This window comes from Canis lupus, chromosome X (genome assembly GCF_011100685.1).
Source record: "Canis lupus familiaris isolate Mischka breed German Shepherd chromosome X, alternate assembly UU_Cfam_GSD_1.0, whole genome shotgun sequence".
Taxonomy (NCBI): Eukaryota; Metazoa; Chordata; class Mammalia; order Carnivora; family Canidae; genus Canis; species Canis lupus.
The window spans coordinates 36,095,890-36,121,385 of record NC_049260.1 but is presented as its reverse complement, the minus strand read 5'-3'; the positions used below and the strand labels follow the sequence as shown (position 1 = coordinate 36,121,385).

At 38.9% G+C, this 25,496-nt stretch overlaps 1 protein-coding gene across 12 annotated transcripts in view; it reads left to right on the top strand.

Moving 5' to 3' along the window:
• The window catches only part of CASK (calcium/calmodulin dependent serine protein kinase), a 350,654-nt gene that overhangs the window by 312,021 nt on the left and 13,137 nt on the right, over positions 1-25,496 (top strand). For 4 of the 12 annotated variants that reach the window (XM_038587209.1, XM_038587212.1, XM_038587211.1 and 1 more), the window contains 8 exons: positions 549-634; positions 1,698-1,766; positions 4,544-4,612; positions 6,036-6,071; positions 7,724-7,920; positions 15,758-15,873; positions 22,753-22,833; positions 22,936-23,016. In XM_038587209.1, coding sequence (XP_038443137.1) covers positions 549-634; positions 1,698-1,766; positions 4,544-4,612; positions 6,036-6,071; positions 7,724-7,920; positions 15,758-15,873; positions 22,753-22,833; positions 22,936-23,016 — 735 coding nt within the window. The remainder of the gene's footprint in view (positions 1-548; positions 635-1,697; positions 1,767-4,543; positions 4,613-6,035; positions 6,072-7,723; positions 7,921-15,757; positions 15,874-22,752; positions 22,834-22,935; positions 23,017-25,496) is intronic. The other 8 variants (XM_038587210.1, XM_038587213.1, XM_038587216.1 and 5 more) reach the window with 6 other exon arrangements.

Sequence of the window (25,496 nt, the reverse complement as noted above, 5' to 3'; positions counted from 1 at the left end):
TGACAATTCTCTGTATCATATTTGGTAGATAATAGTGATAAGAATGGTAGAAAATGATAATAACAAACACTTCAGTGGTACTTGCTATGTGCCGCAAATACTTCTGATCCTTCTACGTGTACTAAACTAACTTAATCCTCAAGACAATCATGAAATAGGTACTCTTATAATCTCCATTTTGTAAATGTTGAAAACTGAGACATGGAACATTTTGGTAACCTACCCAAGATCTTAAGGCTAATAAGGGATGTAGCTAAAGATTTGCACCCAGACCAGCTGGATTTAGAAACTGCATTTTAAACCATGATACACAGTGCCTACTACAGAGAAATAAGCAGATTTCCACAGCCATCTTTCAGAAGTATGTCTTCCATAAGTAGATGTATCTGTTTGGTGAGTTTACTACATGAGCCAAACCTGTACTTGTTTTGAAACATTGGCCTTCAACAGTTAGCTTAATTTTTTTAACTACTTACATTGCTGCCTTTGGATTTTGTTATAAATGATACATATATCATTTTGTGTTTATAATTGTGTCATTTCTGTAGGTACACTTCATGTTGGTGATGAAATTCGAGAAATTAATGGCATCAGTGTGGCTAACCAGACAGTGGAACAGCTGCAAAAAATGCTTGTGAGTAAATGAAAGTTTATTTAAGATTGACTTTCGGTTTGCTAGTTTGTGTTTTAATGCACAAATAAGTGGTATTCTTTTGTAATCAGAGTATTTCTGAGACCATCATTTGTGTGGACTTGCATTTCTACAACATTCGTAAGAACTGACAACTGGGAAAATGTTTACATGTAGCCGAATTTGGAAACATCTTGCCCATAGAGCAGCGTGGGCTTCGAACCTCTCCCTTCCTCCTTGATCTCCTATTTCTTATTGAGCAGATGTGTGAAGATAACCTTTCCAGTTGGGTCTATATGTGAACTAGTTTCTCACCGACCTCCATTCTGCTGACATCAGCAATGTCAGAAACATTGTTTCTGTTTAGCTGAGTCATAGCCAGCTGTATTGAATTTTCTCTACAGTACAGAGGAAAGGACCGACATAGTAGACCTGGCTATTTTTGACCGTACATATCCAAAATCTCTGTTCACAATTGGCTTTGCATTTAAAAAGGCAGAATGACAGTCCTTGGCCTATGTTTGTTGTCCTACTGAGCAGAGGCAGATGTCTTGGACATCTGGTCCTGGACGGTCTTCCTACCACAATGTAGCAGCCTACTATATTATGAATATCTACTGAGTGTGAAATAAGCACAGATTCACTATAGAAAAGCAATGAGGCCAACATCATAAAAGAAAAAGCAAATTTAATGGAGTACACCATTATAAGGTAGGAGACCAAATGTCATTTTTATGTAATTATTCTGTTGCCTGGCCCAGTTCATACTCATTTTTGAAAGGCACTTAGAGGTTTTTGTATTTGGGTCTATAAAAAGGTAACCACCGGAGGTCTGTTCCACCACTGCTGTACAAGCAAAGCAGTCAGCCTTGGCTTTGCAGGGTTTCTCCCAAGAACAATTTCTATTCCTGTGAGCAGCCCCTGCCTTCTCACTCCATTTTGTCTTAGGCCCATGCGTGCTCAGCTGGCTTGCCTTAATTACCCCCATGCATCTCGAGTGGTTTCTCACATGTCTTTGTGTACAACATTTATTTGCTAAGAGAGCTCTCCTTTATTCTGCCTCCAGCGGGAAATGCGGGGGAGTATTACCTTCAAGATCGTACCAAGTTACCGTACTCAGTCATCGTCCTGTGAGGTAATGGCTCTGGCGCACCCCCCACCTCCCTTCCTCCCCTCCCCTCCCCCCACCTCCAGCCACCCCTAGTCTCCTCTGGGTTCTTAACTAACTGTCTGCTGATGGCTGAATGTTTTGGCTTTCTGGGAAATTGTTTCTGCCTGTGCTGTTGATCACTGCACACCAATTTTACAACAAAGATAACGGAACAGAGTAGGTTCCATTCACCTACTCAGCCCTGCTTCCATGGGGAGCTCCTCAGCACTTTAACTTTCTGCAGGCTGGAATTGAAGCAAAATAGAGAGGAGCTCTACAAATAATGACAGAAAGCTTAACAAGAATAAATGGAGTCTCTGAGGAAAAAAAGATAATTGCAATAATATTTCCAGGAAGTACATTCACTTCCCTTATTAAGAAATCACACAGATAGTTCTTCTTTCCAAGAATCTGAGAAGTGATCTATTTTTGTTAAGATCGAGGTGTTAAGATAATTGTGACAAGTCCCTGGATGGATGTTAAGTCTGTGAGGAATTGGTAACGGACTTTACAAGAGGCGTTAGAGGGTTTTGCAACCTTCTGTGAAATCGTTTCAATTTGGAACATTATGTGATTCATAAGCAAATAAGTTTTCTAAGATAATACAACCCCAAAGCTTCTTTCTCACAGTAGGTGTTATCCTATAGAGACTGTAGCTTTCCAACCTATATTATTCAGTTTTGTGTCGGTCATTAAATGAGATTCCAAAATCTATTATTTTTATATCTAGAAACACAGACTGGCATTAAAGGGTCTGTCCTCCTTCAGTCAGCACACATTCAGCTTGAGCATTAGTATTTGAAGCTTATCCCTTTCGTGCGCATTTCCAAGTCTGTGTACATCGGTGTGAAGTACACATTTCCTAGAGTTAATTTTCAAGACTGACAAGTAACTTATTGGAACTCACCTAGAAAATTGAATTTGTACTCAGGAGAAGTTGAGGGAGAAATTACGATGCCTCCTCCCATCCCTAGCAATGCTGTAGATCTCACAAGCAAACTCAGAGGCTTTATGACTTGTTCCCTCATCCTGTTGAAGATATGTCTAAGAATTTGTAGTTTGGTCAAGGATATTTTTAGTGCACCATGACAGTTGGGGTTCTGTTGTATCAGGTTGTGAGCTCCTCTTGGTGGCTTTTTATGGAACTTCAATTAATAATATATTTCAAGAGAAAACGCAGAGCTACTTCTCCAGGATTCAGAGTTTTGAAATTTGTTACCTAGAACAACAAACCTTGCTGCAAAAGAGAGAATGTCACACACACACACACACACACACACACACACACACACACACACCTCCCAATGTGAAGCATTCCAATATTTTAAAATCGTAGGTGGGCTTCATACCATTTCTCATTACTGAAGAAATTTAGTAAATATGACTGATTTTTGTCTTTTTGGCTAACTAACCAGGGGATATTGTTAGGCATTAATATAAACGTTTCTCTTGTGTTTTTTTAAGTGGTAGAACTAGTTTTAGGGTGGGACCAGTACTACACATGTAAATTCTACACCTGAATCAGAAGAGCCCCTCCCCCACCCCTTCTTTACCTCTGAATAGTAGAAAAAATGACACTCCCCTCCTCGCCCTAACCCAGCCTGTTGGACCCTACTGTGCTCTGGCCAAATTCAAGCCTGTGGTTGGACTCTTCCCAGCCAGGGCAATACTGCCCAAAGAAGGGCTCTCTGGCCACCTGCATCAGCATCCCCAAAGGCAAAAGAGGGGAGACCCCCTGCCCTCACACTGGCCTTACTGACTCCAGTCTTTGGGGGTGGCACCTAGAAATCACTCTGCTCATGAATATTTGAGAATGCTCAGCTAAAAGACCCCATTATTCAGAAAGCTAAGAAGCTCTAGAAGTTTTCTGTATATTTTCTAGACAAAAAGAAATGTCATTTGAGCAGACATGTACATCCCAAAGGTTTCAAAGGACTCCACTAAACCAAAAATGTTATAATACATATTTTCTTCTTCTCTTCATTCTTGTCATTAAAGCTGATTTGGACAGTAAGGGAGTGGAGCCCAGAAAGGATCACAAGTGTGTCACATAGTATAGAGAGTGTGGCTGAGGACCATGAATCTAGGGAGAGTGGCTGTGCTTCCTAGGACTTTTGCCAGGAACGGAGCAGTTTTAGGGGCTCAAGGTTATTGTTTTAATCAACCTCCTAAAATGATCTAAAGAATAAAGATTTCTTCTCTGATGGATGTCTGTCTTTTACCTTTATTCATAATATCTGTCCTGGAAAGACTCCAAGATGACTACAACATGAGAAATCTTTTTTGTTTTTTTAGATTTGTTTCACTTCAATGAGTCATTCAGTAATTTTTGACACTGAGGTACCTAAAAACCATTAAGTACTTTTCGTACCTAATTTTGAATGAAAATTAGGCAGTTGGGATCTTCAGCATCAGTTTATAGTAGTATCTGTCATTTTATAATCCTTGATAGGATTTTAATATCAAATCACTCTTCTGGGTCTCACTTAAAGTCAGCCAAGGTTATAGAATGTTGGAGACAGAAAAGAAATTACTAAATTTTCATCACTTACAATACGTGAATCTTCAGACTGCAGAAATTTTTTCATACTTCCGTGAAATCATGCAAGTAAGTCAGTATAGCACCTTTACCGCTTAAAAAAAAAAAAAAAAAAAAAAACCTCAGAGGAAACGGTTGTCAGACTGTGGTTGTAACTGTTGATGTGAATATCTCTGTTTCTGTGCTGGTGTTCTGTGTTAATGAACCTTGTGTCTTATTTCAGAGAGATTCCCCCTCCACTTCCAGACAGTCCCCAGCTAATGGTCATAGCAGCACTAACAATTCTGTTTCGGTAAGAACTCTAGCTCCACACAGCAAAGTGTGACAATTTTGTTGGTGCCACCTGCCATGAGTGTTCTAGTTACATGTGTTCAGTGGAAAAATTGTCTTCTGCCGATATACAAGGCTACTACAGCTACAATGCAGTTTACTCCTGGAAAATCTTTTCAACATTTTCTTCTTGTGAAAAAATCTCTCTAATTAGTTAAATTTGAAGAACTGGAGTTCAAGATCGCTTTGGTCATTCTCAAAATATCTCCGTGTCACCCCACTAGCGTTGATGACTTTGCTCAGACTTACGCAAAGGATATATAAGAGGCAATCTGTTGAAATTTCTAAATATCTTTTTTAATTGGAGAAAGATGAAGAAACCTGAGGATTTTGCAGAGTAGGCATCTGGGTATTCTCGGGCTTTGTAGTTGGCTATTCTGAGTGATATCAGCAACACGTTTTAGTTTCCGCTATCTACGTTATGAATTGGTGTGCCCTCTGTTATTGTGGTACGTGCACATATTTTTGTGAATTATAAGCCTTGCCTGGATATGAAAAGCAAAAGGAACTGGCTTCAAACTGCACTTAAGCCACGCTGTTATCACATCTTTAACACAAAGTACTTGATATTTTGACTTGAACTTGGAATTTTACTTTTTTTTTTTCAGAACTGTTCATTTTGAAATATGAAAAAATGAAAAGAATTGGTTTTCATTTACTTAAATAAACGAAAGCACATAAGGTGCAAGCGTCTGATATTTTGGGGTAACAAAATCTTAAGTTGCTGATATTGCTGTTGAAATGTATCCAGAGTCTTACTAAATGCAGCAGTATCACTTGTTTGCTATCCACGTGCCCTTTAAAAAAACACATCAACTGTCTTTAATCAGATAAAATTTTAAGTAATTTAGAGATCATCTCAATTGGAATGATTTCAGTAAGAGAAATTATGGAAGAAAATTTTTCTTTCCTTTATTTTTAACTTCCAAATAGGCTACCAAAGGAATTCATTTATAATAATTTAACATGTAATACTCTGAAGATGGTGAAAATCCATATAGCCATTGAATTTTTCAAAACTTCAATGATCGCAGTGACTAAGTTGAAAAGGGCAACAGCTCTTTTGAGTTTGGGGTTTTGGTTTTGTTTCCAGTAGGGCTGTTTCACTCACAGTGGCTTTTGTGTTGAAGATGCTGAGTTGTTTCTTAAGAACACATTTTCTCTCTTGCTTAAACTTACCTGCTTTCCTCAGCTTGCTGCTAAATGGCCTGGGTTTGATTTTTTCGATAACTCAACATTTCTTGAGAAATGGAATAATGTATATGATCTCTTTACAACTGAAATCTAGCTCATTTTTTAGCCATATTGTAACAGAACACACAAATTACCTTGTACTCTTGAAAAGTAAATGAAAATTTTTCTCCTGGGTTGGCTTTATTCTACAGGACTTGCCATCAACTACCCAACCAAAAGGACGACAGGTGAATAGATACCCTCTATAGAAACTTCTCTAAACTGAGCTGCTAATAGCCAATCCTTTATTAACCCTTTCCATCCCATAATGTCTGCATTTTGGACCATAACATTTAAGCATTGAGAGCTTGTACCATTTCATTTTAACACATTACACGTGACTAATTTTCTATAAGGATTTTTTTCTTTACATCTTTGTAGCTGTGATGGTTATTGTAATTTCAACCTGATAAACTTGTGTTGATGGTTAAGAATTCAGCCTTTAAGGGGGTCTTACAGGCCTGCCTCTGAAGTTGGGGAAAAAAATTGTTAAAGGTAACAAAATTCCTAGAATTCTAAGAATAACTAAAATCTACGTGCTGATGAACATGTTTAAGCAGTAATTTTCTAAAATCTCAAGGCTTTTTCCTAATTTGTTTTTGCATGTGTAAATCTAAAAGCCATTTACAATGAAAACTCGGAACATCCTGGCTTTCCATCCCAATATGCCTCTTTTGGGTCACATGGGGAAAGTGAAGTGCTGCCTGCCACAAGCAAGCAGCTTCCAGTTTGCCAGCACTTTAAGAGTATGGATTTCAGGTGCAAAGGCAGAGACATGTTAATTTTATAGGCTGGATTTCTGATAAGAAAACTTGAACAGAATAATCACACAATAGTTCCAAAGCCTTCAGGTTGGTTTTACAGTGACTGAAACATTAATATTCAAATATAATTTCAAGAGATAGAATTTTATGGGAATTTTCTTGGAATTTGGTGTCCAGAAATAATCCAATTTGGCCTTAAGGTGTGCACAAATTGGCATCTGAGAGAATTCACCCTGTAGTTTATTTTTAAGACCGCATAAGTGATGCAGCATTAGATATCTAGCATTTCTTAAAATGCTGCCATATGATAACCCCTTGTAGACTAATCTGTTTCCTTTTATAATATCTACTAATTACATTGACATATCCTGAAACTCAGAGCTTTGAATTCTGCATATCTTGAAGCTCTGTGCTGCTTTCAAGTGGCAAAGCTTGGATTCAATGTCCTTTTTCTTTAAGAAGAGTAAAATACAAATACAAAACCTAAATCCTTCTTACATACCTAATAACATGATTTTTTAAATGCTTTAAAAACTGTTTAAATTACATTTAAGTTTATCGACAGTGTGTAGACATGCTGCCAGTTGTCATGTAGGCATTTTAACTAAAGCAAGATGCCAACACAGAGTGCTTGCTACTTTTGTACCACATGCTGCTTCAGGGTTAAAACTTTCCCTGAATGTTTGTGTATATGGTGACAAAGCTGCCACATGATCATGACAACTTGCCCATAACATCAGCTAAATATATGCAGATTTAAAAATGGTAAGCGTGCGTCTCTATGATTAGAGACCTATTCTGTTACAGTAAAAGCAGAAGCTAAGTCTTGATCTTTATTAAACAAGAATTGTTAAGTGTTCCCTCCAAATAAAAACAGCAAAGGTATGAATCTATACACATCAAAGGTATCCCATCATTTCTAGTGGTAGCAATTCTGTGTCCTATCTCCATGCGTCATTTGGCTTCACCATCTAATGTCCTGTTTGTATTGTAAGTGTTGGTGTGTGGTTATTAGGTTAGAGCTGTTTGCTTTCACATCGCCGAGGCAGCCCTTCTTACAAACTCCTGTTTTATAGATCTATGTAAGAGCACAATTTGAATATGATCCGGCCAAGGATGACCTCATCCCCTGCAAAGAAGCTGGCATTCGATTCAGAGTTGGCGACATTATCCAGATTATTAGTAAGGATGATCACAACTGGTGGCAGGGTAAACTGGAAAACTCCAAAAATGGAACCGCAGGTCTCATTCCTTCTCCTGAGCTCCAGGAATGGTATGTTGTTATTCCTTCCATTTTGCTTGACAATAAAAACAAAGCCCTGACCATCCTTTTTGACAACCTTCTATTCTGTTGTGTAAAACCTATTTGCCTCCACTAGCTAAAGTTCAGATTAGTCATCCAAGAACTCTAAATCCTCAACATCTAGTAAATTCCTGCTTAGAGTCAAGTCTTGGTTTTACATAGAAGGGGAGAGGAAAGTCAAGAGAGAGAGAGGTTGAGCGGCTAGCCTCAAGTCATGGTCCCAGTCACCTCATGCTGCCTTAGAGCCCCCCACTCCCACATGCTGCTTCAATCCTTTTAGAACCATGTTTTGTTTTGTTTTGTTGTTTTGTTGTTTACAGATTTTATTTATTTATTTGAGATAAAGCAGTGGGAGTAGCAGAGGGAGAGGGAGAAGCAGACTCCCCACTGAGCAGGTGAGCAGGGAGCCCAATGCAGGGCTCAATCCCAGCATCCTGGGATCAGGACCTGAACTGAAGGCAGATGCTTAACTGACAGAGCCACCCAGATGCCCCTGTTTGGTTTGGTTTTAAAACAAACCCTCTCCTTACCCGTTAGCATGGTCTCCCCATTCTCATTCTACCCCCCACCCCCACCCCAGCAGGCAAAAGCTCAAAGGCCATGATTCAGGGTCACTCAGGATATTTGAAGGTAAAAATGGGTTTTGCCTTTGGGAAAAAAAAAAGAGCAGCCAGAAGCTTCATTCTTTACCTTGCCAAGCCTTTAAAAACACTTACTTTGTTGGAAAGTTTAAGCAGTGAAAACAGGTTAAAGTCAGATAGCTTTTCAACACCATTTTGAACTGTGAGAAAAGGAGTCCCAAATTACTATATATTACTATCTATTTTGGTGAAATCCAAATGCTGTTGTTACAATTCACTTACTTGAACTCTGTTTTGAAAGATGCTGGTGATTTTGCTGTGGCTGGTACTTTGGCAATGTGTGAGAGATCTAGCAAGGAGATGACTCTATCTGAGGTTGTTTCACACAACCCAAAACAGCAACCATTAGACATTGGGGCAGTCTATCCCCAAATACTGGAACCTAGCTAACAGACGCCAGAGGCTCCGAGTCCACCAATGTTGATAATGGTTGATAATGGTTTTTCTCACTAAAGGGATTTCTCAGTGAATTTCCTTTGCGTGATTGCCTCTGTTAGCTATCCTTTGTTTCCAAAAACGTTCTTACGTTTAGATTGTCAGAGCTGATAAGAACTTCAGATGCCATCATTTAATGCGGAGACTCATAGACCCGGATAGAGGAAGTGGCAGGCAGCCTTCCATCTGGCACTGCTTTGCAGTCCAAACTTTAAGAAAATTGTTTTTTTTTAAAAGAAAGAAAGAAAGAAAGAAAGAAAGAAAGAAAGAAAGAAAGAAAGAAAGAAAGAAAGAAAGAAAGAAGAAAGAAAGAAAGTTTTTCTTTTTCTTTTTTTTCTTTTTTATTTCTTCTTTTTTTTTTTTTGAAAGGAGAAATGTCTTTATTTTCCTGTGAGGGACTGTAGTTCTTGACGGACCAGGGGCCCCATAATCACAGCTGGCCCTGAGTCACAGATATGTTCTTGTCTCCATTATATGCCAAAATATTGTGCTCCTTCCCACTCAGTGGACTTAGTTTAGTATGATTGAAATTTATTTTCATTATTCTTCTATGATTTCAAGGGCCATGCTTAAGCATTAACAGGACAAAAGTGATTTCTGAATCACTTTGATGATGATGTCATTATGTCATTCGTGATATTTACATTTTACAAAATGTGTTCTAGCATGCTGCCAGATAAGCGTTTTTTTAAAAGAATTCTGTAGATACCAGACCTCTTCTCCCTAGTCAGATCATCTGTTGAAATCTTGTTTCACTGATATCTAGAACTCCAAAGTCCTCCTGGAGGAACCCTGAGAAATGGCAGTGGGAACAGCAGATTTGCTCCCTGTCTCCTATAATGGTGGACTAGGTTATCTGAATCAATGCTCCTGCTGAAAAAAAAAGAAAAAGAAAAGTGCTGTAGAAAATATGTTATTGAAAATTACCTTAAAAGCATTAAGCAGCCAAAAAGGTATTGGGCAACTCAGTGACTTGTTTTTACATGAAAGCCATTAATCAGAGTGATAGAAATTAGAGCACCAAATTGGCCCATTTTGCCAAAAGGACACATCTATTACTGAAAACTTTTCTGCCAGAGAATCAAGATTAAGACCTAAGGCCTGTATAAGCTGGGGGGAGTCTGTTAGGAGACCCGTCCCACATTGTCAGGACTGCAGAGGCAGGAGCAAACAAAGAAGTATGCCTTTGCTGCCCTCCAACAGCTGAGGACTAGAGACAAGGCTGCCTTGTCACTAAGCAAAGCCAAAGACACAAATAAAAGGAAAATAAAATTTCCCTGAAAAAAATCGTGACCGCTGGTCCACCTTGAATAGCTTTGTATCCAGATACACATAGCCTGGGACGGCCAGGGGATTTCCAGCATCTGTTACAAACAAAAAGTCTCAAGGGGTGCCTGGGTGGCTCAGTCAGTTAAGCATGTGCTTTTGGCTCAGGTCATGATCCCTGGGTCCTGGGATCAAGCCCTGTATCAGGCTCCTTGCTCAGGGGAGTCTGCTTCTCCCTCTCCCTGCCACTTCCCCCTGCTTGTGCTCACTTCTGCCCTCTCTCTCTCTCTCTCTCTCTCTCTCTCTCTGTCATACAAATAAAATCTTTAAAAAAAAAAGTCTCTGATAGACTTTATGATAGACCTCATCCTAGAGCCTTTCCTCAACCTCCACATAAACTTTCACTAGGGCGGGGACCAACAGTCAAAAACAAAAAAACAAAAATCACACAGGCATACAAGGAAACCAGACCTGCCTGACAAAAGCCAACAGAGACAAACCCACTTTATATATTAGAATTAGGAGGCAGGGTTTTTCAATAACTGTGCATATATTTTAAAAATCAATTTAATAAGATTGAAACATATCTTCAGAGAATAGAGAAGTTGTTAATGGCAAGGAAGAAGAAGAACCAGAAGGAACTGTCAAGAACAAAAAACGCAGTAACCAAACCTCAGTGGCCACACACCTATTAGAAAGACAAAAAATTTTTAAAGTTCTCATCAAAGGTAAATAGATGAACAAATGATGGCATATTTATACAACAGGATGCTATGAAGCAATAAAAAGGAATGAACTATTGATACACGTAATATGGATAGAACTCAAAATCATTATGCTAATTTTCCAAGCGAAAGAGAGAAAAAACATACTGTATGATTCTGTTTATATGAAATTCCAGAAAACGCAAAACTAATCTATAGTGACATTAGTTGCCTGAGGATCCAGAGGAGAGAGGAGAGATGTGTGTATACATACATCAAAACTGATGAAACTGTACACTTTAAATATGTTCAGTTTATTATGAAAAAAAAGCAAACTTGAGAGGGACAAAGGGATTCTAGCTGGGATGATGAGAGAAGGGGCCCACTGGGCAGGATGTGCCTTGAGACCTGAGTCATACATTAGAGGTATAGGAAGGCATTCCCAGCAGCAAGAAAGAGCAGCTGCCCTTGCTGGAAAACTGCATTGGCCTGTCGAATATCAGTGGGCATGCAGTGTCAGTGAGGAAGATTTCAAAAAATACTACCAGCCAGACCCAGAATCTTTATTCACAGTTGTTTCTACCAAGTGACATTTTTCACATCCTGTAGATGAGAAATCAATTTTTTGGACCCAAATGCCTTACCTTATTTATCCTTGTTAAATTCCATCTTGCTTGACAAGGCCCATCAGTCAAGTCCTTCAGTATATTTTGAGTCCCTAAATATGTCATCCCTCCCCTTGCCAATCAGACCCTCATCCAAGTCAGGAATAAAAATGTTAAACATGTGTTTGAAATTTCCCTCCAGGTTGACCTAAATCCTAACAGGATTTTCCTGTAGTTACTGAGCTAAAAGAAATAACATTCATTTCCTGAGTGGCTAGTGAAGACTGGTTTCATTCCTCTGACACTGCTTCATATATAGCCACACCACAAATTTTTATTGGGAACTTTTAACTTTTATTCTTTAAGCTTAAAAACATTGGTTATAAGGTACTAGGTACTCTATAGACTGTACCATAAGCTTCACGGGGTCAGGATTTGTCTCTTTTAACCTGTCAAAAATTCCTCGGTTTTGTTTATGCTTCCAAAGATCCTGTGCATCACAGAAGCTGTAGTTATGGATACAGCACATATTGGCTTGTACTGGAAGAGTCCTCAATGCAAAAGCTTCAGCCTCCTCTGTATGCCACTTAGGTAATATGTGGAGATTGACTTTGATGCTGTTGCTGAGAGTTCACGGTATTTCCCAATAAATGTCCTTCTCCTAACCAAAAAATAAAGGATTTAAATAAAAACCTCAATGGAGAGGAGAAAATAAGAGGACAGTCTTTTAAAGAAGAAAGAACAGTTCCCAACTCATTTTATGATGCCAGCATTACCCTGATACCAAAATTCACAAAAGGCAATCCAAGAAAACCACAGATGAGGCTCCCTCATGAACATAGATATAACAGTCCTCAGCAAAATATTAGCAAACTGAATCCAGCAATATTTAATAAGGATAATACATCTTGACCCAGTGGAGTCTGTACTGGGAATGCACAGCTGGTTCAACATTTGAAAACCAATCAAGTTGATCCATCGTATTAACAGACTAAAGAAAATCCACATGGTCCTATCAGTAGATGCAGAAAAAGCACTTGGTAAAATTTAACATCCACTCATGATTAAAACCCTCACAAACTGTGAATTAAAGGGAACTTCCTTAACCTGATTGAGAGGATCTACAATAAACCTACAACAGACGCTATCAGAAAGGAAAAAAACTAATTTTAGGTGATATGTTTCTATGTGAAGAAATTCAAAGAAATCTACAGATAAACTATAGATTTATATGTGAGGTCAGCAAAATGGTTGATATAAAATCAATGTACAAAAATCAATTTATTTCTATTTACCAACAACAAAGAGAAAAACAAAAAATTTTTCAAGATTTATTCATTTAAGAGAGCACTCACTTGGAAAAGCAGGGGGAGGGGCAGAAGGAGAGGGAGATAAGCAGACTCACCACTGAGCAGGGAGCCTGACATGGGGCTCAATCCCAGGACTCCGAGATCATGACCTGAGCCAAAATCACAAGTCAAGACACTCAACCAACTGAGCCATCCAGGTGCCCCAAGAAAATAAATTTTTTTTACATACCATACATTAACACCACTTGCATCACCTTAATACTATAAAGTATTCTTGTAAAAAAAAAAAAAAGAAGTTAAATTCAATCAGACCTCTAGATCTAACTATTTGGAGGAATGCAAAAGACAGGGACTTACTAAAGACACCACAAGGATGAAATCAGAAAAATACTGACTTGGAAACTATAGGACAACCAACCAGTTTTTGCAACACATAAATTGCAAGTGGTAAAAGGAGAGAGGGAACCTATAGATTTAAAAGTTTAAGGAGGGAATGATACTTGGATTTGTTTCAGAATAATCTAGGGTGGATAGGTTGTAAATAAAACAAGCCAGGAGTTAATAAATGTTAAAGCTGGGTTGTAGGTATTTGGGATTCATTACTCTCTCTAAAAATTACAATAATTTTTTAAACACCATTTGTATAACCTCTTTTTTTAATCTACAAGCTAGGAGCAAATCTAAATAAAGATGTTCAAGACACAGGAAAAATTATAACATTTATTGAGATATTAAAGAATACTATATTCATGGACTAGAAGACTCAATATTGTAAAGTTGTCTATTCCTCCCAGATTGATTCATAGATTCCATGTAGTCTTAATTGTTTTTGAAATTGGCAAGCTAATTTTAAAGTTTTAATGGAAATGCACAGAATCAAGATGCTCTTCTAGAATAAGGAGGGAGGCCTTGCTCCAGCTGATACCAATACTTACTATAAAGCTGCAGTAATTATGATAAAAAGATGTGGGCATAGAGATGTTCAAATAAACCAGCTGAAGAGAATCCCAAAACACTCCCATACATAGTCACTAGTGAGGAATGGATAGTTTTTTCCATAAGTCATGCTGGAACAATTAAGTAGCCATTAGGGGAAAAGACAAGAAAAAAATAGGGCCCCTAATTTCACACCATATACAAAAATCAATTCCAGTATATTAAGGATCAAAATATGAAAGAAAACTATAAACACTTGAGAAAATAATAGTGAAGAATATCTTCAGGAACAAAGAAGGATTTCCTTAAACAACATCAGAAATACTTTCCATAAAGGAAAAGATAGATAAATTTGACTTAAAGTAAGTTATGTTTATCAAAAGGTATACCAAAGGAAGAGTAAACAGGCAAGCCACAAAATGGAAGAAGTATCTGGAACACATATAACGGAGATGTAATATCCAGACCATATAAAGTATTCCTACAAATCAATGAGAAAAAGTCAACAGGAAAGGAGAATGGTCAAAAGACTTAGACACATTACAAAAGAAGAAATCCAATAACCAATAAACCTATAAAAAGGTGCTCAATCTCATTAATAATCCATAAAAGGCAGACTCAAAGTACAGCCCTATTCTATTACTTACCTGCTGCAGTAGCTAAAATTAAAGACTGATAATACAAGTGCTGACAAGGAAGTGGAACAGTAGGAACTCTCCTACTCCACTGGTGGGATTGTAAATCTCTACAACCTTGTAGGAAAGTCACTTGTCATTCTGATGGCAATTTTGGATTCTTGTATGTGGCTTACTCAGGGGACCCCTGGTTGTCCCACAAGCAAAATTGTTAGGCAAAATCACCTGTGGCAATATCCTGAAAGGCACATATTTGCTTAGATCAAACCTTAAGAGAGCAACTTTTTAATATTTGTGCTGAGTATTATAATCACATAGGACAAAATTAAAACTTTCTGATTGTAATTCTAACTGTGGTTTTAATTGTGTTTTTTTTTTCTTGACTAGAATTGCCATATAGCATTAGTGGATTTAGGGCAGCCCGGGTGGCTCAGTGGTTTAGTGCCGCCCTCAGCCCAGGGCATGATCTTGGAGACTGGGGATCGAGTCCCATGTCAGGCTCCCTGCATGGAGCCTGCTTCTCCCTCTGCCTGTGTCTCTGCCCTCTCTCTCTCTCTCTCTCTCTCTCTCTCTCTCTCATGAATAAATAAAAAATTTTTAAAGTATTAGTGGATTTAATTGTGGGGGTTTTTTTCTTAGACTAGAATTGCCATATAGTATTAATACCATTTATTAAGCATCTACTGTGCTGGGGAGATTATTTACATTTTTTTGCTCTAATCCTTTACAACAGCCATCCAAAAGGCTAAGAAACCTGCCAATAGTATGTACTGGCCAAGAGCATGGGCTCTGATCCCAGACTGTGATTTGGGGCAAATTACTTAACCTCTCAGTGCTTTGATCCCCTCCTCTGTAAAGTGGTGACACAATTTCATGTTAAATGTTAGGAAGGTTAAATGAGTTAATACATGTACATTTCCTAGGAAAGCACCTAACACTAAATGACACAGGATAATGAGTGATAGAGCTGAGAGTCAAACCAGACCTGTCTGAACTCAAAATTCCAAACTCTTCCCACCGTGTGTTTAGTTTGCTCAGCTGCATCAATTAGTACGTGCTTGAGGAATGCGATGTCATTTTATTATAAACCTGTGTTTTGAAAACCTCTCTAGGAAATTGTTGTGAAAGCCAAAGAGCAAGCTTTATCTTGAAATGTTTGTGAGGTGTAGGTTCATGCAGGTTTGTATGAATTCATCTTCAAGTGAATGATTTTTCTGTTGTCAATATAAAACTTTACAGGAGATTTTTCTCTCTCCCCCTTCTCCCCTGGGTCAGGCGGGTTGCTTGCATCGCCATGGAAAAAACCAAACAGGAGCAGCAGGCCAGCTGCACTTGGTTCGGCAAGAAAAAGAAGCAGTACAAAGATAAATACTTGGCAAAGCACAACGCAGGTAGGGAAAAGTAGGTGTGTGACCAGGGCTGGGTAAACATGGCCAAGCTGAAAGTACGTCTCTCATGTCAGTTCCGTCTTCAGAGTCCTCCACCCCAAAATCCCACCCGAGGTCTTCCTCAGTGTGCCAAACATAAGGAACCTCTACCTGCAATTCCTATGTTGGTTATCTACCAGATATTTTACAGAGCCCCACTTTCCAGGAAGAAATGCTGTTTGGAAACAGCATTCTCTGGAACTAGAAGGACCCAGTACATTAAGTCCTCCCCTGAGAAATGAGAGCTTGAGAGTGTGCAGAGTCACCGGGATCCTTGCCCCTTGGCAGAGATCGATCTTGAGCAAATGTCCTCCTTCATGGCTCTTCTCTAGCCCTGGGACACAGCCCCGTGACACATTTCTAAGGGCAGAGGTGCGCTCTTCACAGAGCTGTGCTGCATAGGGTCCGGTGATTGATTGGGTGGAAAAAGCACAAATCTGTTGGATACTAACGGCATTCGGTCCATTTCTGTGACTAGTCTTCTTCCCCCACAGTTATTTCCTGGCTCCTAAAAGACCAAGAGCATTATCTTGGCCTTCCCTTCACGCTTTTTGTCTATATGAAAACTTGCGTTCAACCTAAGTCAAAGTATCCACTTGTTTGCTAAAAACTGAAATGAATATCAAAAAAGCATGATCCGTCATTGCCGTAGAATTCCCAGAAGACTCACGGGATGTAAGTTAAGCTAAGGGAAATGCATGATGATATACAAAGTGGGATTTACTTATTTTCAGTAACTTCTCAATAGGACTCCTTTTTTATAAGGAACTTGTTCTGAGGAATTGCAAGCCCCAATATTGGCATTAGATTAGTTCCCAAGGTTTCAGAAATAACTCCAAAAATCAAACATGTGGCAAAAAAAAAAAATCAATGTAGTCATGCATGCCCAATTTGACAGTAATAATGTTTCTGACAAATATGAAATGCACTTCTGTCTGTAGAATGTTATAACATGTTGTTAGCATCCACCAGGGAGATTTATTTACAAATTCTGAATTGCTCTTTTCTTAATCAGCAAGTATGCATTTTGAAATACTGCATAATGTGGAATGAATGAATGTGAGTGGCCACGTGGGTTCATTTCAAATGGTTCAGTTAAATAAGGAATTGTTCCCTTCATGCTGGCTCCACTATATCCCATTCTTAATTCCAATAAAATATATAACACTTCTGATTGTTTGCCACTACAGAGCACTAGTGTAATAATGGCTTTTTTTTGTTTTATAAAGGGAAGAAATATTTAAAGCAGATGAAACAATTTAGCAACTGTTAATTGTAAATGCTCAAGTAGTACTATTTGAAGACGTTCACTGTAATGTCAGCAGAATGTCATTTAACACAAAATGTCAGTGGTTACTGCCAAGTCATCTTCATTTCCATCAGCTTCTAACAGGCTCACAAAATGTGTTGACATTTTATACGTGTGTGTGTGTGTGTAAACTTTATCATTTTTACAATTTTAAATGATGTATAGATATAGCTGGCATTATAATTTGAACCTAGAAAGAAAAGCAAAGAGATGGCTGGTTAAGGTTGTTAATCCATCACTAGCTTTATACTCTTCTAATGGAGGCCATGTAGACATAAGTATTCAGTATGCCATTATTCTTAATTCAGCTGTGAGGGGAAAGTAAGAAGCCAGTTGATTGAAAAACTAGAATCTCTAAATTCTGACGAAGAATCCATTGACTCCCTCACTTCAAAATTTTGTCAGAGAATCAGCATCCAATCTGGCAGCCAGTGTTTTCCACAATTTACTTTTTCCATTCTTCAGCCACGGGCATGACTGATCTTCCACTGTCCCTGCCCTGTCCAATTTCATTGGAGATGGTGCTTAGTGGCCCTGCAAACATACTTGTAAGCTTAACAGGCAACCTGAGTGAAACAGGGTACCAAATTAGCACCGCTGAGTTACAGCACAACCTGGGCAAGTCACTTAGCTCCTGTGGGCCTCGAAACAAGGGAACTGGGTTAGTCAGTGAAAGATATCCTTTCTAATTCTACAACTCTGGGTATCTCTGGTTCTTTCCTCATTGGGCTTGACAAATGAGTAGCATTTATTGAAGCCACGCACTCGTTTACTGCCCTTTATCTCGGGCTTTAGCTCTGGCAAACACTGCCTATCAGGTTTGAAGGGTCTTGCCCTTGATAACAGAAGACTGGAGCCTCATAGGGATGGAATAGAATTGCTTTTTTGTGTCATCTTTGGACATTACACCTCCAACGCAAAACCACAGACCCTACCTAAGTTCTTTTAAATTTCGAACTAAGGAAAAAAAAATTAATTTCGAACTAAGGAGAGAGTCCCACCTCCACCACTGTCTTGTTATCTTTAGCATTTTCCCAAGCAATGGTCTTCTGGGCCTCTGAGCGCTCCCCATCATGCTTAAGGTCCCTTCTGTGTGTATTTGTCACTGCATGTGGGACCCTCCTCTCACGCCCTTTGATGCAACGTCTCAATTTCTTATAAGGTCCTTGTAGAGCCACCCAAGCTTCCTTGTAGAACTGGCATCCAGGTGTGTTTGTTATGGTGTAGTCAGAATGTCACTGGTGGGACTGCCCACCCCCCACCTCAAATCAAGCCTCATGAACTCTCCTATTGGTTTTTCTGCTCGAGAGAAGATGTCCAGCGTTTTTCTTGGGACTTTCTGAAGCATGCTGCCGGGCAAGGCCTTTCTGTCACCATCTCTTTGGACTCCTTCCCCCTCACCAACCAACCCTTCCATTTTGTTCATGACAAAGTCCAGCAGAACCATTTACTTAGTGGTCACTTTTACTTGACAGGAGATGAAATTGTCAGGAAAGGGAAGTCAAGTATGTTATCAGCTATTCTGCTTTGAGCCATGCCAAAAGGCCATCCTAGCATGAGGCGTGGCCTATAGAAGGAACTGCTGTGAAAGAAACAAATACTATTGAACTCCATCAGTATGGTGGATGCTTTGAGAACTTTGAAAAAATCATGTTCCTTAATGCCAAGAACTAGCCCAATGGGCTCATGGGCCACAAATCAAACTATATTTCTGAAGGATTTTTCTGGCTTTTTCAGAAGTTGATTGTAAAATACGGCAGAGCTGGGGAGTGTCTTCCCATAGTCCTTACTGAATTCAAATGAGGGCGTATGTCTTATCTCCTGCTTCAGATCTTTGAGAATTCAGCATATATTGATGGCAAGATCTAGACCTTCTCATCAAATTCTGAAGTTGTTTATATTTGTAGTACAAATGAAATATGGGAACTTTGTCAATGTCTAGAACTGATGGGAACGATACTAGAATTGTGTCTATTTCTGTCACCAGGGTATTCCATGTGTTTAGGTAAAGCAGAATTCTGTTCAAACTGTGTCGCCTACATCTCACATAAAATGGCAGTCTGTTAGCTGGATATGACCCACACATTAGTTCTGTTTTCTCCATATATGGTATTTGAAAGAATTTTAACTGGATATCACATTTGAAAATCAGATATTTAACATAAAAATCTGGGTTTCTGCCTTCCCTTGAAAGAAGAGAGAAATGTGGTGCCACTAGGCCGCCTTCCTCCATAGCAGCACTGGGTTGTTGATGTCCCTTTTGTCTGGACATTCCTTCTCTAGGACCCATCGTCCCTCTGCTCCATTCTTAAACCTGGCCCACGCACCCAAACACATTCACTGCCCAACCGCTGCAGGCATTCAAGTGCGCACCCAGCCCAGAGTTACTGGTGTGATAGGTCTCTTCTAATGGAGGTTTTTACAGTATTTGAACACTTGTAGTTTTTCCAAATGAGACAAGGAATCGATGCTAAAGGCTTATTTGTGGAAAAGATGTAACTAGAAAATACTTACCTAAACACATAAAAATGTCATGAATATTGAGTAGCTTACCAGGAAATCAGGGTAATATGAGCAAACTATGCCAGACAGTATTTCTGAAGCCTTGGGAATAGATTTGATTATGGTGTGTGTAGTGTTTACAGCAAATACATTTCCTGCAACGCATAAAAGATTTTTAGCCACATAAATTTGATACAAAATGTATTGTCAGGCGCTTAGAACTATACTCTTGAGGCATTGAGAGTCCTCAGCCCTAGGACTTCCAAAATTAGTTTCAAGATCAGGTTGCCAATGTAAACTTGAGAGGAGAGGGGTCTTCATTAATTCATTTTTTTAACTATTAGAGCCCTGAGCGGTAGTATTTCAATATCCTGAAATAGTCCATTTACATATATACATGTGAACCCAGAGGGTTTTTACAGTACCATTCATAGGTGTGCTTAAATTATGCTTAATACCACAAATTAGCAGTTGAGTGGTTTTTAGAAAAACAATTACTTATTTCTCTTTAATACAGAGAACTCTTAAGACAACAAAGAGTGGCCCATCATCTCACTGCCCTTTTGGCTTTTTTTTTTTAATAAACGTAGTAGGCACCTGTGATTAGAAATTGCAAACAGTACAGGAAGATCCCAAATGAAAAGCAAAAGGCTTCCACACCTACACTCCCCAAAGACGGTGTCTTGTAACTATTCCCAGATAAGATTTCCATGCATATTGCTAGTATATCAAAACCCACTGGCTTTTACATAAGGATATTGTTGAATTTTTATTAAAATGAGTTTGTTTCTTAATGTGATTTATTTGCCTCATGTTTAGAATATTGCATGGTAAAGTTTCTTTTGTGCATATTATACTTTTATTTTACTAATATATTAAAAGCCATATTTCAATGACCCCTGTACATTTTTCATGCTGTCTTACTCCCAATGGCCTCTGTGCATGTAAGTAACCTGTTGAGTGACTATGCCTCTTTGTTTTTAATGGTTTCCTTTCATTCAGTCCTTTTTTAAAACAAAAAATCCACAAACAACATAAAACTTTAAAAAGTTCAGCCTTTAAGTGTTCTCCTTATATGTGTCTTATTTTTAAATATCTCTTTTATTGTTTCTCAATCCTATGACCATGTGGTGATTTCATTTAGACCAGAGTAACCTCTTCATGCTACTCATTTATGGTTAAGATACCGATGTGTAACATACCTGTTCATTTGTCCATGGTGTCGACTGTTGATATCTAACTCATTCTTAAGTGTGTTTAAAAAAATGACCAATCGTAATTGGATAGGATGTCATTCCGAAAGCTTGTGCCATCATCATCTTGCTCTTCTGTGAGATGCTTGATTATTTTTATATATTAAAACATATCAGCTTGTTGATGCACCTCTTTCATAAGCATCCTTTTTCTTGATAGAAACATCATTTGGAGGGCAGTGGGTATAAAAAGCAATGCCGTAAGCATTCCTGCTTTTCTTTTTGCAACTCTAACACTTTGTAATTACTGCAGCACGACTAGCTAGCTCCCGCACACACACAACCTCAAGTTCGTTTTGATTTGGGGAGTCTGCCATTCTAAACACAGAAAGCATTTCTTGGGTTTTAGCTCTTGCTAGAGAATTAAAGTCTTTGAGTCAACCTTTATGGAATCAAGTTATCAAAAGGAAACAAATGCACAGATACCCATTAACATGCACTAACCCTATTTTAACACACTGTATTTTTTTTTCTTTTTAATACTTTGGGAATGATAATTTTGTTCATTTGTTTGTTTCTGATCTGTTGCACTCCGAAGTATCCTGTTTTGCATTTTAAGGTTCTTTGCTACTGGGAAGATCACAAATGTTAAGGACTGAGCTGAGAGCCAAAAGCATTATGGCCATATTGTTTCAGAGAGGAGAAGCTTCTCTAGTGATTGACTGAAGCATCCCAGATCCCTTTATGGCACCATGGAATCAATTTTATTGAATTTATTTCAACCCCTCTGAAATCTAGAGCTTATTGAGTGACTCTTCTCTTAAAAAGATACTTCAGTGTGTACCTGGCAACATTTGGGTGTTACCACACAGAAAACTTACAGGAAACACTGGCTCGTGATTTTAGCCTTCTTGTGAGAATTTTCAAGTAGACTGCCTTGGACTTCAACAGGAATGGTCATCCTCTCGGGGAGGTTTTTGTAACCGTTTTGTGAAGAGGCAGTGTTTCCAAAAAACAACAACAACAATGTTTTTGAAAGCATTTCTTCTCAGTCTGTAATGATGGGAGAACTCCCCTTTTGCAAAGGTTTCCGAGCTCAGACTCTGCCTCATGCCGCTTTCCATTCTGTCCATCCTGACCTCTGTCTGGCACACGGGCTGACAAAGTTTGGGGCCCCGGGAAGCATGTTCCCCAAGGCTTTTCCATCAAATGGATAGCTGGGTTACAGCAAAACTTGTGAGATGCTCATTTCAAAAGCTTGTGAAATCAGTTACAGAACTTGACTTTGAAAGAATCTGGCATGCTACCTTCAGCAACTCTGTTGAAAGAAAGGACCATGAGTTTAAAAGACCAGCTGTCCATGCATCTCTCATCCATCCCTAGTGATAATCTAGCAGCCTCTTTCTTGGTTAACTTTAGTTGCATTCATGCTATATTCATGTCAGTCACTGTCTACAGACTTTTTCTTTTTAGTATTGCTGATTTCTTAGAATTGCAAAAATATGAACAGCATGTGGTTCTGAATGACTTTGTATGATTTGTTGGATACCGCATGACAAGATATGCAGTATCTCTTAGAATTTGGGCTTTTATGCATGTGCTCAACATAATCTTTGGATGCCCCTGGTTCTAAAGTGCATTTTCATGGGCTTGAAAATGAAATTTTTCTCCCAAAAGGTTATAGGACTAAAATTACATGTAAGCTACAGATCATAAGCTGGACTCATATTTTTTGAAGACACGGTTTGACTATAATTTTAGTTCTGCCAGTAAAATTATAATTGATGTACATGAACTACTCCTGTAAATTTACCTTTCTTCTAAATCTTTGCATTTTAGTGTTTGATCAATTAGATCTTGTTACATATGAAGAAGTAGTAAAACTGCCAGCATTCAAAAGGAAAACACTAGTCTTATTAGGTAAGTTTGAGTGTATAAGTGACTTTCTTAGTCTCATCCTCAAAACAGTTTGAGTGTTATTAACAATTGTCAATGTCACCTTCTTTTTTAAAAATGACATAGGTGCGCACGGTGTTGGGAGGAGACACATAAAAAACACCCTCATCACGAAGCACCCAGACCGGTTTGCGTACCCGATACCACGTAAGCAATGTCTCACTTTCTTTTAAGTCTGTGTGTCCTGGTACACGTACTGTTTTCCATTACATAAGCAATAGCTGCTCATTGTGGGAAATTTGGAAGATCCAGAGCCAAACAAGGCAGAAACTGAGTTAACAATAATCCCAACCCCACTCCCTCAGTAATGGCGCTCTAAAACATTCTGTTGTAGACTCTCTCAGGCTTCTCTCATGCAAACATAGGTAGTGTGTGATTTGTTTGTTGTTTTTTTTTTCACAAAATTGGGCTCATCCATTCTGTTGGTAACCTAGTTTTCCCCACAGTATGGCATAAACATGACTCAGATTAATAACTCTTCAGAAGAATGGATCTGAAAAGGATAGTTTTCTTTGCTAGAACAATGTTCTCCTTAAATGTACCTAATTGACTTCCATCCCTTTGAAAACCAAACATGCTAGCAGTTGTTTATTATAAAGAATTTACAGCCTGTAACATTTTTATTCTGCTTATTTTCTCTATCTTACCCTTAACTTTTTGCCCTCTGCTTCCTCAATATAAGATGAAGTAATTCCAGGAATATAAAGAGGGTTTGAGATCAGGAAGCGCCAGCAAATACTGGATAAATGGTAGCCATGCTACAGCTAGCATTGTTTTTAGTATTGTTATTCCAGAGTTTAGAATTTGAACGCCAAAAGCTTTCTGGCAGGTAGTTTTGTTGGAGGTGGGGAGAACTAAAGGAGAATGAGTTGTGAGAGCAAAGAGAGAAGTTGGGAAGATTGGCTCCACCGGGTAGGGCCTCCTGCTGCCTTCCTGAAGCCATGCCAACACCACTTCTGGTTTTCTCTGCACCCCGAGAGGAGAGCCGTGAGGCGTCATAAGACGACACCCTCTTTCCAGAACCCTGTCTGATCTACACAAAAAAGGAAATTCACCAAATACCATCTCAGTTGGTACCTCTGAGGTTTTCTTAGTAAAACACTTTGAAATGTTCTTTTAATTCTCCTTATGTCTAGATCTTGAGTACAGCCAGCTTCACTCATATTTAGTTTTCCTGATCACATAACAGTTGAATGTCCATGTTATGAAATGGGCAGGTAACTAGCTTGGTTTTGAAGCATATCCTTGCCAACCTCACTCATGAAGTCCCTCTGTCAGATATTGGATGGTTCCCTGCCGAGGCAACTCAGAATAGTACAGCAACAATACACGATGCCATTTCTTCAGCTTTTTATGTGCCTGGAGAAAGAGTTCTTTAAAACCTCCACGTTTGAAGTCAGTCAGACAGGCATTGAGGGGGGCACTTGATGGGATGAGCACTGGGTGTTATACTATATGCTGGCAAATCAAACTCCAATAAAAAAATATACATAAAAAATTTTTCTAAATGAAGTCAATCAGAGAAAGACAGTTGTCCTATGATCTCACTCATATGTGGAATTTAAGAAACAAAACAGGATCATAGGGGAAGAGAGGAAAAAATAAAACAAGACGAAATCAGAGAGGGAGCCAAACCATAAGAGACTCTTAATCATAGGAAACAAACTGAGGGTCACCGGAGAGGGGTGGTGGGAGTACAGAGTAACTGGGTGACAGGCATTAACAAGGGCACGTGATATGATGAGCACTGGGTGTGATACAAGACTGATGAATCACTGAACTCTACCTCTGAAATGATGAAGACATTATGTGTTAATTAATTGAATTTAAATAAAATTTAAAATGAAATAGATAAAACCTCCACATTTGGATGTCCCTGAGCACTTATACCTTCTATTGGTCTAGTTGGGGCAGGGAGTTCCCCGTGGGTTTGGACCCAGGCCCACAACAAAGAGGAGCACAAATTTGTCCTTGCTCAAGGAGGGAAACTGATGGAAGGGAGGGGGGAAGGGGAGAGGAAGGAAGGAAAGAAGGAAAAAAGAGGTGAGAGGAAGGAAGATTTAAACCAGTGTTCCTGGCTTGTCTGGGAAAACATTTTCTAAACAGTGTTTTACAGAACCCTGGTTCTGTTATTATCCCATAGAACTAGGACTTATTGGCTGATATTTTAGAACACATCACCTTAGGTTAGGGGTCAGCAAATCTTTTCTCTAAAGGACTAGATAGTAAATATTTGAGGCTTGGACGGCCATATGGTCTCTGTCACAACTACTCCAGTCTGCCATTGTCGCAGCCATAGACAACATGTAAACAAATGGGCATGGATGTCTTCCAATAAAATTTTATTTACAAAAACAGGCCCTGTTTGGCTCACAGGCCATGAGTTTGCCAGCTCATGGTGTAGGTCTTTACTAACTACTGTGATCATATCTGGCCAAGGTCATTGTAGTCTCAGTGTAGTACACCTTCTGCTATATTCTAACAATCTCCTTTTGGAAGCTGCCATAGAGCAACACTATCCAATAGGACTTTCTCTGATAGTGACAGTTTTCAGTATCTGCACTGTCCGCTACAGCAGCCAGTAGCCACATGTGGCTACTGAACCCTTGAAATGTGGCTAGTGAAAC